The 16,731-nt window shown below is 37.4% G+C and overlaps 1 protein-coding gene across 2 annotated transcripts; it reads left to right on the forward strand.

Annotated features, from left to right (window-relative positions):
• Positions 1-77: 77 nt before the first annotated feature.
• NDUFB5 (NADH:ubiquinone oxidoreductase subunit B5) lies at positions 78-16,137 on the forward strand. Of its 2 annotated transcripts, XM_060100056.1 has the most exons (6): positions 83-235; positions 8,597-8,685; positions 9,978-10,044; positions 11,041-11,102; positions 12,167-12,273; positions 15,899-16,137. In XM_060100056.1, the coding sequence occupies exons 1-6, from the start codon at positions 112-114 to the stop codon at positions 16,017-16,019; spliced, it is 570 nt and encodes a 189-aa protein (XP_059956039.1). In that variant the 5' UTR covers positions 83-111; the 3' UTR covers positions 16,020-16,137. The 2 variants fall into 2 exon arrangements, with proteins under 2 accessions (XP_059956041.1, XP_059956039.1); XM_060100058.1 differs by lacking the exon at positions 12,167-12,273 and having other exon boundaries at positions 78-235.
• The last annotated feature ends 594 nt before the right edge of the window (positions 16,138-16,731 follow it).

A 16,731-nucleotide genomic window follows, 5' to 3' on the forward strand; every position in this document is an offset into this window, starting at 1 on the left:
ATTGGCTTTGCCCTCACTCAACATGGCCACTTTCCGGCTTCGCTCTCGTTGAGAAATAGGCTCTCTCGGCTCCCGTTACGTTTGCCCGCTCTTCTCTTGCCCGTAGTAGCCATGGCAGCCATGAGTTTGTTACGGCGGGCTTCGGTCTCTGCAGTGGCCGCTCTGTCTGGCCGCCGCCTTGACACTAGACTTGTATTCGGGGGCTTCCTCACCCGTGACTTTCCGAAGACTGTCGGTGCGTACTGGCTTGGGGAGAAAGCGCTATCAAGAAACGCGGGAGGAGAGATGGAGGACTCTTCCCGGGTGACCTTGGTGGAATCCGGAGAGAGCTTGGAGAATTGAGGACTTGGGACTTGAGAGACGGAGCATGGGCTATGTGAGGAGGCTGGGGGTTTTCCTGGAGTAATCAGATCGATCGTGTTTAAGTAATTAATTAGAATTTGTGAGACGCTTTGTCATTCACCTATCCTGTTGGTGGTAATTTGCGGATGAAGCTGATGTTAGAAAGGCAAAGAGCTGAGACCCATGTCTCTCAGGCACCAAGATTCTTTGTATGTTCCACCTGCGCTACGTTTTAATCTCACAAGGTGGGAAGTCATGTTGCTGAGGAGCCCGCTGATGCTAAGTGGAGAGGCTCAGGGCTAACTTATCTGCTAGGCACAGTGTCTTCATGATACTTTTAGGTGTCCACGAAAATATTTTAATTTAAATTTCTTTTAAAATCAGAAGGAAAAGGGCTATAATGTTAATGCATATGTGATGCTGAATCCAGCCTGAATTGTATTCGTTTTATATCAATGGAATCATAAAATAATTATTTTTAATGTCTTCTTAGAGAGGAAGGGACCTATGAAGAAAAAGTTCCTAGGTCTTAGGAAAGTCAGTGCAGTCGTGGGAGGATGATTTGGAGCCTCTTGGAGACTGTGGGTTGAACTCTAGGGGAATGAATAATCATAATAGCAAAGCATCAAATGCTTTGTATTCAGTCTGCTTTATTCCCTTTTGGATTCTGCAAAGTGAGTACAGTGTTACCCCATTTTACAGATGAGGAAACTGTGACTCAATTATTACAAAAATAATGCACTACTGTATTAAGTTGAATAATAATAATAATGGGAGCTAACATTTATTGAGCACATATTATGTGCCGGGCACCATTCTAAGATATTAAAGGTATTCATTTAATCCTCTTGATCAAAAATATACTGTAAGCGATTTGTCCTATGCAATACAAGTAGATACAGAGGAAGTGAAATTTAAAGCCCAAAAGATTCTTCTCCAACTTAAAAGTATCTTTTTCTGTTTACTGCTCTTCTCCCAATTTAATTTGAATTATGTCACTTCACATGATGAGACATTATACACTGATGCCATGAGGGACTTGCTGGAAAAATGGAAAGGACCAGTGGCATTGAAGAAATTTCCGGCAGGAATTTGAACCTGTTACAAAACTACATGTGCTTACATTCTTTGATAAAGTTCCTTTGTAAGCCATTTCTGATTACAAATATCCTCTTCAAATACCCCCTCCCCCCATAGTACTTAATCATGCCTACCTGGAGATAAACTGAGGTAAAATTTCTCCCCTAGATCCCATTTATACACTATTCCCCATTCCTGGAGTTCTGGAAGGATCCTCGCAGGTAATCTACACCCTTTCCACTGGGAGCAGGAAAGGATATGATAGCTATAGTGAGGTTACTGTGTTTCAGCAGTGTACCTGCTTTCAAAGGTATTTCGCATGTGAAACAATCTATCACTGTGGAATGAAAGGTTGTAATCTGTTTTATATTATTGTTTATGTCTGCCTCTAGGAGAACGCAAGATCCAGCAGAGGAGAGAACCTTGACTGGTTTTGTTTTTTCTGGAGATAGACTGCATAGGTTTAAATCCTAGCTCCAGAGTTTAGTAACTCTGTGAGCTTGGGTCATCACATCTGGGAAGCTAAGTGGAAGGCACTTAATTGCTCCTAGACTGCATAGTTTTAAATCCTAGCTCCAGAGTTTAGTAACTCTGTGAGCTTGGGTCATCACATCTGGGAAGCTAAGTGGAAGGCACTTAATTGCTCCAAACCTGCATTTCTTCATCGTTAAAAAAGAGGATTTAGAAAGAAAAAAAAAGAGGATTTTATTACAAGTATGCTTATTTTCTGTTGACAGGGGAATAAAATAAAACTAATCTCTTTCCCACTGACAAGTATTTATAACCCTGAAATGTGTTTCTGCATAAGTTTGCATCTTTCTAGAAATGTCATTTTGAATGAACTTGTCTCTTACCGTAAGAACTGTTTTGTTTTGTTTTTAAAAAGAGGGTGATCATTTTAACTTACCTCAAAGGTAGTGGTAAAGAGTGAGTGGGAAAAATCTACAGCACTGGGCATTACCTTCTACAGGGCCCTGTGGTCTCACCTTTCTTAAACATCTAGTACTGTCATGTTATCATCAATCACTCTCAGTGAAAACCTTTCTCAGAAAATAAGCAGATAAAAGTATTCTGTTTAATTATTTACTAAACGTCAAACATCAAGGGATTCTAGAAATAAGCTTAAGTTCTCCCCTCAGCTGCAGAGAACTTTTATGTTGAAGGCTGATGTGCATATAATTATGGCTTTAAAGCCTGAGAAGAGTATTAAACAAAGTAGTGTGGACTTAATTCAGACATGGATGATGAGGCATGTTAACTGGATTCTAGGGATAGTTTTAACAGGTGCAATTGATGGAAAAATAAAGGATGTGTTTTCTGATATATCTGAATATGGGGCTCTTGGGGTAGGTAGGTGTTGAGAGAGAAGGTTAAAAAAGAGAAGTTAGGTCCTAATTAGGGGGGGGACTGAATACAAAGCCAAAGTATCTTAACGATTTTGTAGGCACCCGAGAGTATTTTAGCGCAAGAGCAGCATCAGGAGTATGTTTTAGGAAGATGGTTCTGAATATTAGATGGCTTATCAGGCATGATGATTACTTAAGCCACTGAGGTGAAAAGGTCTTGGAGAGAAATGGAAAGTTTGAATTTTAGAAACAAGAGGGCTTGACAACTGCTGAATGAGACACAGGAAGATGACTGAGATTTTTAGCCTGGGTAATTGAGTTGGTGGTGCCATTAACTGGGAATAGTCTGAGAATGAGGGAAAGAAAATGACCAATTTTGGGTGTTGTCTTGGAGACACAAAAAAATCTGATATTGGGCTTCCCTGGTGGCGCAGTGGTTGAGAGTCCGCCTGCTGATGCAGGGGACACGGGTTTGTGCCCCGGTCCGGGAAGATCCCACATGCTGCGGAGCGGCTGGGCCCGTGAGCCATGGCCGCTGAGCCTGCGCGTCCGGAGCCTGTGCTCCACAATGGGAGAGGCCACAACAGTGAGAGGCCCGCATACCACAAAAAAAAAAAAAAAAAATCTGATATTATCTGATCCTCACAAGTATCACAATTTTCCAAAGCATAACTTTCCTGAAGTTATTTGCATTAAAAAAAATTGGTTCATCCACCTCATTACAAATAGCTCAATTTCATTTCTTTTCATGGCTGAGTAATATTCCATTGTATATATGTGCCACATCTTCTTTATCCATTCATCCGATGATGGACACCTAGAGTCTGTCATACAGAGTGAAGTAAGTCAGAAAGAGAAAGACAAATACTGTATGCTGACACATATATATGGAATTTAAGAAAAAAAATGTCATGAAGAACATAGGGGTAAGACAGGAATAAAGACACAGACCTACTAGAGCATGGACTTGAGGATATGGGGAGGGGGAAGGGTAAGCTGTGACAAAGTGAAAGAGCGGCATGGACATATATACACTACCAAACGTAAGGTAGATAGCTAGTGGGAAGCAGCCGCATAGCACAGGGAGATCAGCTCGGTTCTTTGTGACCGCCTGGAGGGGTGGGATAGGGAGGGTGGGAGGGAGACGCAAAAGGGAGGGGATATGGGAACATATGTATATGTATAACTGATTAAATTTGTAAAATAAAAAAAAAATTGGTTAGTGAAACCTTAGTTCCACGTAATTACTGAGTACCTTATTTGAGACATTCCAGGCTGTAGAGAGTGGAGGAAAATGCCTATTTTTGTGGCGGAAGGATTGAGTTCCAGAAATCCTGGCAGTCACCTGGTTGTAAGCAATGTTCACTCTAATAATTTTAGATTGTAAGCAGATGGCCCTACTACAACAACAAATCATGAAGGCTCAGAATATTTGAAAAGAGTTTAGTGCTATGAAATATCCTTTAGAACAGTTAATTGTATAACAGTTACCTAACACATTTAATGGCATGAATAATTGTTGTTTAACAGTAGGGTAATTATATGTAAAGAAAGCAAGAAGTTCACATTACTAACTGTTTAATATTGCTAGAATGCAGCCAGCTCAAGCTTTCTTCCATAGTTTTTTTGTTTGTTACACTTTCCACATCTACTAATACTGTCATTTGTAATCAGTTGTCCCTAAAACCCCACATAGAGTTTAATCCTTACGTGTTTCTCTCTCTCTCTCTCTCTCTCTCTCTCTGTGTGTGTGTCTGTCTGTCCGTCTGATTGAAAGGGAAAGTTGGGAGTATACTGTCTCTTCTGAGAAGATTTATTTTCAGGGACTAAAGAAAGATCCCCTACCAGCATTAAATTTACTTAAGGGCTTCCCTGGTGGCGCAGTGGTTGAGAGTCCACCTGCCGATGCAGGGGACACGGGTTCGTGCCCTGGTCTGGGAAAATCCCATATGCCGCGGAGTGGCTGGACCCGTGAGCTGTGGCCGCTGAGCCTGCGCGTCCGGAGCCTGTGCTCCGCAGCGGGAGAGGCCACAGCAGTGAGAGGCCCGCATGACGGGAAAAAAAAAAAAATTAAGAAATGTAAATTCAACAATATTTATGGAGCTCCTACCATGTGGCAGACACTAAAGTGCACTGGAGATACACTACTGAATGATTCAGCTTAGTGCTTATTGTTCTAAAGGAAATAACCAAATGATATTAAGGAGAATAAGTGGGAGACCAGCTTTGGATAGAGTAGTCAGAGAAGACTTCTTTGAGGAGGTAACATTTGATCTTACCTCTGAAGGATGGGGTGAGGAGCTAGCCATTCAAAGAGCCGGAGGAAAAGCTTCCAAGCAAAGAGGAAGGTTAAGTGCAAAGGCCTGAAAGCAGGAAAGAGTTGTTGGTGTTGGAAGGAAACCATTGAGATTGATCAGTAGGAAAGGTAAGTCTTTTTATTCTAAGAGAGGCCATCTATTCAGATTCTTTGAGGGAAAGGACCTTAGAAATCTTCTAAGATTTCTGTAGTATGCTAATCCTTGTTACATTCCATTAGTGATACTCGAATAACCCCATAATGGGGACTGGGGAGGCAGTCCAATTTTATTTTCAACCACTAAAATTGTTAGAAACTTCTTCCTTGAATTAAGCCAAAAATTACTCTTTCGCACATCGATCCTAGTTCTTCCTTGCAGGTCAACACAGAATAGTGTAAGCCTCTGTCATTGGACAGCCTTCAGCTATTTAAAGACACTTCTCTGGTCTCTATCCTGACTTCTTTTTTGTAGGCCAGTCAGCTTCAGTTCTTTCAGTTTCAGTAGGTCAATTTCCAGGTTGTTTGCCATCCTGGTTGCTTAACTTAGGCCGTGCTCCAGATTGTCCCTCTAAAACAGTATACTCTGGGATGGACATACTTCCGCAGGTCTGGTGAGACATGGAGGTGGAGGGCTCCTGTTTTGACCCTGTATTTCTGGTACATCAGATTAAGATTGGATTACCTTTGGGATTTTTTTGGTAACCACATCCACATGACACCAATGACTTTTTCTTTTTTTTTCTTTTTTTTGGCCATGCCACACAGCTTGCGGGATCTCAATTCCCCGACCAGGGATTGAACCTGGGCCATGGCAGTGAAAGCCTGGAATCCTAACCACTAGGCCACCAGGGAACTCCCACCAGTGACTTTTCTTAAGTTTGTGAGCCACTAAACTTCTGGAGTGTTCAAGTAGGATTTTCCACTTACTATACTTAATCCTTTTAGATTCAGCCTTTTGTAAGTGTGTAGGAGGACTTTTGGGGAGATCCTATTTCATCACTGGTGTAGTAGCCACTCTTGTAGCAGTAAGTCTGTATCATCAGGAATACCATCTCCACCACACTCAGGCCATTCATAGAAATTGTGAGAGAGCCCTTTGGCAGGTTACTGCATTAAGTAATCAGCACCTTTTGGGTATAATCAATCAACCAATTACCCATTACAGATTTCTTCTAACTTGCTACTTCTCTCAGTTTATAATGTGCCTTCCTCATACCTCCCCGACTCCACCAGCCTGTCTAAAGAGGGGCTTTACTTCTGAGCCTTTTCTTTTCTGACACTACATCCTGTTTCTTTCGTTTGTTGTCCTTATAGACAGCAAAGACAACAAAGATTGTTGTCTTTTACAATATAGATTTGTAATTATATTAAATATTTTTTCCTCCCAGCAGAATCTAAATCCCTCTTATACTACAGACCTAGCATAAGACCTGTACATAGTAGGCACTTAAATATTTATTAAATTAATGAGTGGTTTGTACTGTTATCCAGCCCATTTTTTTCATCTAGTCCACAGAAATTTCTATTGTATCTTTCAAATGATTTGCAGAAATACATACTTACCTTGTCAAATTCTCTTGTTATTTTAGAAGCCTTAGTAGATGATTTATACTTAGTAAACTCGTGCCAGCTTCTAATTCTCTTGTGAATTAACCTTATAAATTCATTGCAGGCTGCTGCAGGTGGTATCAAAATTTAAGACAGTTCCTGCCTTCGAGACACTTATATTTCAGTGAGGGCAGTGAAAGCAAGTTTACACATCAGTAGAATATACAGCAGTTCAGAGGTAGGAGAGCTCTCATCTGGTTAGGAAGCATGTTGGTTTCTTGGAGGGTAAGATGTCACCTGGGCCTAAAGAATAGATCTCAGGAGAGGGGAGTTCATTCTTGCCATTTAAGCTTGAACAAAAGGATACAAATCTTTCTGACATCTATTATGATTAAAATTCCTTTAATGGGAAATTAGTTTTTTATTCAGCAATGACTCGTGGGAAATTCCCTTGAATGCGGTTACACAGCAGAAGCATAGTAACCCTCAGTTTCTCAGTAATGTTAGAGCCTTTCCTGCTTTTAGCAGAAAGGGCTTAGAGTGGCCACAGTGATCCTTCCAGACTTCCAAGAAAGGGAAATCGCGTAGAAAGCAGATCCAAGAGTGAGAGTTTTGCCTCAGTTTATCTTCAGCAAGGCTTGATTAAATACCGTCTGGGAGAGGATTTGAAGAGAAGGATATTTACAATAAGAAATGGCTTACGCATTTGCAGCAACACGGATGGACCTAGAGATTATCATACTAAGTGAAGTAAGTCATACAGAGAAACACAAATATTATATATCACTTATATGTGGAATCTAAAATATGATACAAATGAACTTATTTGCAAAAGAAAAACAGACTCATAGACATAGAAAACAAACTTATGGTTACCAAAAGGGAAAGCAAGGTGAGGGGGATAAATTAGGAGTTTGGGATTAGCAGATACAAACTCTATATATAAAATAAACAACAAGGTCCTACTGTATAGCAAAGGGACCTATATTCAGTATCTTATAATAAACTATGATGGAGAAGAATATGAAAAGGAATATATATATTTATAACTGAATCACTTTGCTGTACACCAGAAACAAACACAACATTGTAAATTATACCTCAACTAAAAAAAAAAAAGAAATGGCTTATAAAGGGATTTTATCAAGACATGTTAGAGTGTGTTCTTTTGAACAAGTTCAAATTCCTGCTAGAGAGATATTGAATGAATATCTTTCCATTTATTTTGCATCGAGTCCCTAATGTATATTGCCTCATCATATGAGGCAATTTAAATTAATTTCTTTTGCAGCATTAGCAAATATTTATTGCAGTGGTAAACAAAGGTACATAGCCCACCAAGAGTATCTGATCTCCCTGCCTGCTACTGAAACAAATTCAAATAATCATTTAGATATTTCTTCAATAAATATCAATATCTTGAATATTGATGAATAAAAATGATGAAAATATTGATGAATATGTTGAATAAAAATGAGGAGAGATATAGTTTAGAACAGTACATCAATCTCTGTTTAAAGATATCCTAGGGCCTCCCTGGTGGCGCAGTGGTTAAGAGTCCGCCTGCCGATGCAGGGGATACGGGTTCGTGCCCCGGTCTGGGAGGATCCCATATGCCGCGGAGCGGCTGGGCCCGTGAGCCATGGCCGCTGGGCCTGCGCATCCGGAGCCTGTGCTCCGCAACGGGAGAGGCCACAACAGTGAGAGGCCCGCATACCGCAAAAAGAAAAAAAAAAAAAAAAAAAAAAAAGATATCCTAGTCTTCCCTGCCTTTAGTACTCAAATAAAGAAGCATGTATTTTTTTATCTTAATCATATATATGTATATATGTATATATATATTTTGGCAGAGAAGGGATGCTTTATCTTAATTCATATTAAACATTTATGCATGTACGTTTTCTTATAGTCTGACTTTTATCTCAAAATATAACAGTATATCCATATAAACCTTGTATATAACAGGGTTATTTAATATTTCCAGCTCCTGTGCGACACAGTGGAGACCATGGGAAAAGACTGTTTATCATCAAGCCTTCTGGATTCTATGACAGACGTTTTTTGAAATTAATGGTGAGTTAAAACTTGTTGAACTAAACTCTTTACATATAAATAGGAAATTTTTTTCCTATTTAGAAAACATCTTTCATTTTATAAAAGATTTTTTTTGTAAATTCATATTCCTTTTCTCAAAAAAATGTTGAGATTGAGTAGTAAGGTCTGGTTTGTTACTGAATTTATTTTTTTATTTTTATTTTTGCGGTACGCGGGCCTCTCACTGTTGTGGCCTCTCCCGTTGCGGAGCACAGGCTCTGGACACGCAGGCTCAGCGGCCATGGCTCACGGGCCCAGCCGCTCCGCGGTATGTGGGATCCTCCCGGACCAGGGCATGAACCCACATGTGAGATCCTTCCGGACCGGGGCATGAACCCGCGTCCCCTGCATCGGCAGGCGGACTCTCAACCACTGAGCCACCAGGGAAGCCCCCTGAATTTATTTTTAAATTAGTGAACCTTTCCTTCTTGAAAAAAAGAATTCATGCATATTGGAGGTAAAAATTGAAACATTCCTTTCTTCTCAAGATTATGGTGTTTTGAAATCATCTGTGTTCCCTGACCAAAAGAAAAATCTATAAATTATAAAACTGAAAATGGATTCATTTGGGAATAATTATTTATATTACTAATATATTCTTTAAATTAACAAAGAACTCATTGAAGGACTTCTTTAAATATGTAACTCCATTATTTTGGGATATGATTTTTTTTTTCTTTGTTGTTTAGGAACTTTGATTTCATAGAGTAAAGCAGGGCATTGACTGCATGTTTGTATCTCAAGACTCTGTAAAGAAGAGTAGAGACTTAGAAGGTGGAAGACTGGACTCTGCCACTGTTCCTAAAGCTGTGACCCACTGGCTGCCCTCTAGACCTTCCCTTGCCTGTCCATTGTGCTTAATGCCCTTCTCCATCCCCATGGTTGAGCTCCTACTTTTCTTGTGATGACCAACTCAAACTCCAGAAATCGCCCTCATCTTCTTACACTTTTATTCTTAATATAAAAATTTCTTTTATGACATTGCTTTAACCAAAAATGAAAAATCACTTAAATATATATTGCATTATACTTGTACAATTAGTCTTTGCTTTCTTCTTTCATTTTTGACACTAAATATAGGCATCTAAAAGCTAGAGCAAAAGAAAATTACAGAAATAAATAATTTTATACAGCATCTCCAATTTGGCAAGTATATTTTATAAGAAATATAAGGAAATCATGTAATGAGGACAGTTTGAGTGTGAGGAAAGGAGTTAGGAAATGGTTATATGAAAACTTTTTTTTTTTTTTTTTTTTTTTAATCTTAACAGAGATTCTACATTTTGTTGACTGGGATTCCAGTAGCAATTGGCATAACTCTGGTGAATGTATTCATTGGTAAGTATCTCCCCCACCGACTAAATTAGTAAATTTTTAAAACCTGTGTACATTAATATAAAAAAGAAATTATGGATATTATAAGGGAAAGTTCTTCAAATAATAAAATAAACATAAGCATGAGAATTTATTTTAAAATAACCAAATCTTAATCTGCAATAGCACACAGTGGTTCTTTTTTTTTTTTTTTTTTTTTTTTTTGCTGTACGCGGGCCTCTCACTGCTGTGGCCTCTCCCGTTGCGGAGCACAGGCTCCGGACACACAGGCTCCGCGGCCATGGCTCGCGGGCCCAGCCGCTCCGCGGCATGTGGGATCTTCCGGGATCGGGGCACGAACCCGTGTCCCCTGCATCGGCAGGCGGACTCTCAACACAGTGGTTCTTTTTTTAACTTTTTGTTTTCTCCAAAAACCTTTAAGGTCACTGACTCTATAGGCCACATAAAAGGCTTGTCTTCTTCCTCTTTCTCATTTCCCAAAACCAGCTTTGAGAAGTCTGAATAAGGAAAATAGAAAGAGATAGAGGTGGAAAAGAGGCTGAGGGATGGAAGACATTTTTATCCATCCTGGAACATATAAAGTTATAATCTTCCAAAAAAGAATGGATTTGTGAATGATAGTAACTATTAGGTCTCCTGGGAAATTCTGCTCACAGTACTTCTAACATCTTGAATCCTAAATATTTTGTCTAGGACATTTAAGGAAAACCAGAGGAATAGTATGTCTTTTATTATATCTTGTTACACTATATAAAAACAAAATGAGAACCCTCATATAATGCCTATATACAATGCATTACACATAGAAGACATCTAAAAAATATCTAATGAATGATTTTCCACCAGCTTGAAGTGAATTTAAAATATTAGATATCTTCATTGCTACAAAACGAAAGGTTCTTTAAAACCACAAGAGGTTGGTTTCTTACTTAAATAGTGAAGAATTAACATTATAAACTCCTGATACTAAAGTTGAATATCACTGTTTTCTCTTATTAGGTGAAGCTGAGTTAGCAGAAATTCCAGAAGGCTATACCCCAGAACACTGGGAATATTTCAAGGTTGGTATAGGTCACTGAAAGTTATTTTCAGTTAGGTGTCTTGTCAATGTACTGGTTAATATCTTAATTTAGCAATTGTGGTATAGTTTTGTATTCAATTTTTTATGACAAGTAAATGATACATTTTGTGCTCACTTTTTATAAGTAAGTTTTGGTAATTTTCTGCATTGTTTTATTACCTTAAGCTTTATGGTTTCTTAAAGACTGACTCTGCACTGTGTTCTCAACCTAGAGAGTAACAGTCAATTTATCCTACGTTCTATGCCATAGGGAAAACTGTACTGATACTAATGCTAGCTGTCATTTATTGAACACCCACTGTGTAGCAGGCACTATGATAAGTGTTTTGAAAATATTATCTCATTCCATGTAAATGGTACTATTATTATTTCTGCTTTAGAGATGAGGAAGCTGAGGCTTAAAAGAGGTTAAGTGCTCTGTCTAAGGGCTAGGGTCAGTATTTGAACCCAGGCAGTCCTGACTCCAGAGCCTGTACTGTTAATTAGTCAAAAATTTTACCATACTGTCATGGCTACTAAAACCCAAAGTTAATTCTGTTACTTGTCTTTACAAGTGTTGTAGTGTGATGGCCTTGATTACAGTATATCTTATCATGTTTTATTATCTGAATGAATTATATTTTAGAAAAGAAATACTTCATTAATAAATCTTAAGGTAAGCCATATAATTAGTTTATCTTGGCTGACTAGTGGAAAGAGCGCCATTTTGAGATCACCAGACCCCGGGTTTGGCTCCAAAATCTGTCATACACTAAGATACTCGTAGTGTAATAGGAAAGAGCACAGGTTTTAGAGTCAGACAGACCTGGCCTGAGTGCAGATGCTGCAACCTAGTAACTGTACAACCTTGTGAAATTTGCTCATCTATAAATGAGGACAAAGGTAGTATCTACCGAACAAATTAAAATCACTTAAAAAATATATAAAGTGGTTGATACATAAAAGTGTTATTGATTTACCTGAGATGGTCATTTTAGGAGAATAATAAACTGGAAAAGCAAAGTACTTTTCAGACACTAATTTTAAACACATTTTCTCTTGTAGCATCCTATATCAAGATGGATTGCCCGAACTTTCTTTGATAGTCCTGAAAAGAATTATGAAAGAACAATGGCTATCCTTCAAATTGAAGCTGAAAAAGCTGAATTACGGTAAAAAAAAAGGGCGGGGGCAGGGGTTGGAGTGCAGGGAAGAAAATCCTTTCCTACAGTTGCAAACCACAGGAAGAAATTTAATAAAATTATTTCAACAGTGTAGGATGCTCTGTGTAAAAGGGTGAAGATGGAGAGAGAATTAGCCTGTTTAGAGAGGAGATTATGAGTTGGAGACTAGAAGGCTATTAGGAGATAATATCTGTCAGATTAGAAAGAATTCTTTTTAGAAATGTCCTGACTCTTTTAAGTGCAAGGTAGCCCTCTCCTTCCCCTCCCCCACCCAATTTCCTTTCTTCTTACACCCAGTGTCATCCTTAGAGGTGACTACTATTTAATGATCTCTTATATTTTATGCATTAAAAATATATTTTTTATATATCATTTACAAAATATATTAACACAAATGGAATCCTGTTATCAGCACTGTTCTGTGCCTTGTCTTCCTTTCATGTAAATATACAGTCATTCCTTGGTAACTGAGGAGGATTGGTTCCAGGACCTCCAGTAGATACCAGTCTGAGGATGCTCAAGTCCCTATATAAAATGGCATAGAACAGTTGGCCCTCTGAAGATAGATAGGGCCAACTGTATCTTGATCTTTCAGTAATAGCATATACTCTATTCTTTTTAATGGCTGAACTGGATGGATGTGCCTTAATTTCTTTAACCGGTGGGAGACCTATTGTTGGTACTTAGGCTCTTTCCAAGTTTTTTGATAATTATACATTGTGCTGTGGTGAATATCCTCATATATTTTTGCATATTTATTCAGTGTATCTGGAATATAAATTCCTAGCAGTGGCACTGATAAACCAAATGTTATGCTTTAAATTTTAGAAAGCTTTTGTCAAACACTTCTTTAAAAAGTTGTACCAGTGGTCTTTTCTGTCACCAATATAGGATAATTCTGTTTCTCCATACCTTTGCCAGTAAAGGAATTTATCAAACCTAAACATTTTTGCTGATAAGACAGTTGAAAAATGTTATCTCATCATTTCAATTTTGTATTTTTTGACAAAGTTGAGTATTTTTTGTTTACCTATTAGTTGTTTATATTTCTTTTTCATAAATTGCCCGTTTTCTATTAATTTGTGCATTGATTAAAATAGCCCCTTTTGCTTTTGTTGCAGATATGTTTTCCTAGCTTGTCATTTGTCTTCTGACAGTGTAGAATTTTTTTGCAACTTAGTGTTTTTATGTTTCAGATAAAAAAAATACAGTAGTAGCTAATATGTTTTTGAACACTTACTGTGTACTGATGCTTTAATTGCTTTTAATATATTTACTCATTTAATGATTGTCAAGCTTGTCAGTCTTTTTCTTTAGCTTCTGGAATTTTGTGTCATATATAGGTCTCTGATAATAATAAAATAAGTAAATACACAAGTCCAAAATTATTTTTTAATGTTCACTCATATTTTCTTTTTCTACTTTTAAATATGATCTTTTCTGAGATTTATTTTGGTGTTTAGAGTAAGGTTTACATACAATCAAAGGTACCCATTAAGATCAGTGGGTTTTGACAAAATATGTAACTGTAACCACCATCAAGGTCATTTTGATCACCTAGTTAGTCTCTTTCCTGTCCCTTCGGTCAATCCCCATCCCTTACTCTTGACCCCAGGCTACCATTGATCTGCTTTCCGTTCATTCTGCTTTAATTTTTTAGTTTACAAAAATTGCTATGATATTGAAAACTATTTAAATGATTAAATGATTAAATGAACGTATGATTGGCTTGTTTTGTAGATATGTAATTACATGTATGTGTAGTTACCATATAGAACTGTCATTAAGTATTTAAGAGCATGGAATAGCATTATGCCTCATACTTAGTTAGCTTTGGACATTTTTGAACTTCAGACATATACCTTTGATAAAACATCAGATTCCAGAATTTCTTAGACATATAACAATCCCAAACATTTTCAAAACAAAGCAAAGTAAAAATAAAAACAAAAACAGGGGACTTCTCTGGTGGTCCAGTGGGTCGGACTCCGTGCTACCAATGCAGGGGGCCTGGGTTCGGTCCCTGGTCGGGGAACTAGATCCCGCACACATGCCGCAACTGAGAGTCCGCATGCCGCAACTAAAAAGATCTCACACGCAGCAATGAAGATCCTGTGTGCTGCAACTAAGACCTGGAGCAGCCAAAATAAATAAATAAATAAATATTTTTTAAAAACTAAAACAGGACCCTGACTTTTACTCCTAAAAGAAAGATGCAAGTGTGAGAATGAAATGGGGAGTACCTACAGATTTTTTAAAATATATGTTTAGGTATTTGGAAAACTGAAGCTTAAAGGAAAGGTATAAAATAGAAAGGGACTGTCTTATGTAATTGATTCCCCCAGAGATAATTTATTTTTGGTGCTCCAGGATTTTTAATACTCTGTACATGTGTACATATACAGAGCAGAAATGATTTTCTCTGCTTTTTAATGAAATGGGAAGATGCCACACAGACTCTGTTTATACCTTGCTTTTTCAACCTAATGATATATCTGTCCTCTCCTTCCATGTTATTATATATAGATTTCCCTCATTCTTTTTAACAGGTGCATAGATTGTCCATTATATGGGTGAACAATAATTTATTTAACCAGTCCCCTGTGATGAATATTTTAATTACTTGCATTTTGGATAATTACATTATAAAGAGTAGAAAAGAAAAAGGATGATATTTAATCCTAAAAAAAAAGATAAATGTATTCTCTTATATACACTATCACAAAGGTATATTATCTGTCATGGATAGGGTTGGTAAACTGGTTAAGGTTAATAAAGTGAGTAATTTAACTGTGACAGATTTCCAGTTATAAAAAGTTAGTATGTAGTCTATAAAAATGGAAAGTAAAAGGCTTGATGGAAAAGGGATTATTCCAGGAATGTGTGGTAGTTTTGTGCAAAGGCTTGGCTGTGGAAGAAGGAAAGTATCTTTCTAGAACAGAGATTATTCCATTTGTGAAGAAGGATGAGGACAAACAAGTAGATCTTAGAGTCGGAGAATGTTTTCTTAATCCTGGTTTTTCTTTTTTCTTTTCTTTACAAATATTGATTGTCCAATGTTGACCAGGCTCAGTGTGATGCTGGTGGCTGGTATTAAGATACCACCTCTGCTCTCAAGAGGTTTTCTGTCCTTAATGGTGATGGGCAGCCAGTATAGACAGGGGATGTGAGCTCCTCCAGGAAGACTTGTTCCCTTTTAATTTCTAGCACTTGGCACAGTATGTGGTCATAATAGTAGGCGTTCTGTAAATGACTCTCCTAACATTTAAAAGGCAAGAAGACAGGAAATGCATTATCACTATTCAAGTGAAAGTGATCTGTCCAGACAGAGAACAGGGACAGGAGGAGAGAATTGATTATCAATTCAAGTGACGCTTGGGTGATTAAAAACAATATTCATTGGCTAACTACATAAGCAAGATAATAAAAGGCAAAATAAGTCCCAAATTTTGCTTATAGGTACATATCAGATATATGCATACACATGGATCTGTGGAGGGACATTATATTTTACATAAAAGCAAGACTCTCAAGTTGTTCTTTATGGAGATAATTCATTAACTGTATAATTGGAAACGCTGTAGTCATAACATCACCATTCTGTTTGTTACAGGTTAAAGGAGCTGGAAGTACGAAGTTTAATGCGTGCAAGAGGCGATGGTCCCTGGTATCAGTATCTGACCATTGATAAGACACTTATTGATCATTCTCCAAAAGCAACTCCTGACAACTAATATTTTATTTCTCTAAATACAAAGTATATTCTCTTTAAGCAAAACTAAATTACTAGATATATTCTGTATTTTTTCTGTGTGATGAATAAAAGATCCTATTCATTGCTCCATTTCTCAACATTGGTTCAGATTAAGGCTTTTTTGTGTGTGATTTCATTTTTTTCATTTTTTTTCCAGCTTTATTGAGGTGTCATTCACAAAGTTGTAAGATATTTAAAGTGTACATCATGATGATTTGATACACGTATGTATTGTGAAAGTCAGATTAAAGCTTTTGGTTTGGGGCTTTCAGCTTCCTCTTTTAAGAATGTTTAAGTATAATTTAAAAAAACTCAAAGAAATAGGAATTTGTGAACTCTAAAGGTGTAGCTTTGAAAGATTAATGTTTTATTTGTCTGATAAATGGAAGTTAGAGAAGTCTATGTTAAATATCAGGAAATATGTAGTTTATATACATGTGAGTATTGTAGATATGTGGATTATTCAAGGGCAACTCAGAATTTTAAATTATATAAATAATGAACCAATTATATAAAACATTAACACCTTAATAAACAATTTTTCAGTGAACAGATCTCAAAGTTTAATGTTTTCATGTTTTTTAACCATAAATCATTCTTTTAAAATGTATATACACACACGTTAATTTTTCTTAGATGCAATATCTCAGATTCCTTAGAGTCCTTTTCTGTAAACACTGGAGAAGTTCCAC

This window comes from Mesoplodon densirostris, chromosome 5 (genome assembly GCF_025265405.1).
Source record: "Mesoplodon densirostris isolate mMesDen1 chromosome 5, mMesDen1 primary haplotype, whole genome shotgun sequence".
NCBI classification, from domain to species: domain Eukaryota; kingdom Metazoa; phylum Chordata; class Mammalia; order Artiodactyla; family Ziphiidae; genus Mesoplodon; species Mesoplodon densirostris.

What these genes read in the sequence shown, in the direction of transcription:
- NDUFB5 (XM_060100056.1), top strand. Translation starts at nt 112, where the DNA reads ATGGCAGCCATGAGTTTGTTACGGCGGGCTTCGGTCTCTGCAGTGGCC. An exon ending in TGACTTTCCGAAGACTGTCG is followed by an intron (nt 236 to 8,596) that starts GTGCGTACTGGC and finishes TAATATTTCCAG; the next exon opens with CTCCTGTGCGACACAGTGGA. An exon ending in AACACTGGGAATATTTCAAG is followed by an intron (nt 11,103 to 12,166) that starts GTTGGTATAGGT and finishes TTTCTCTTGTAG; the next exon opens with CATCCTATATCAAGATGGAT.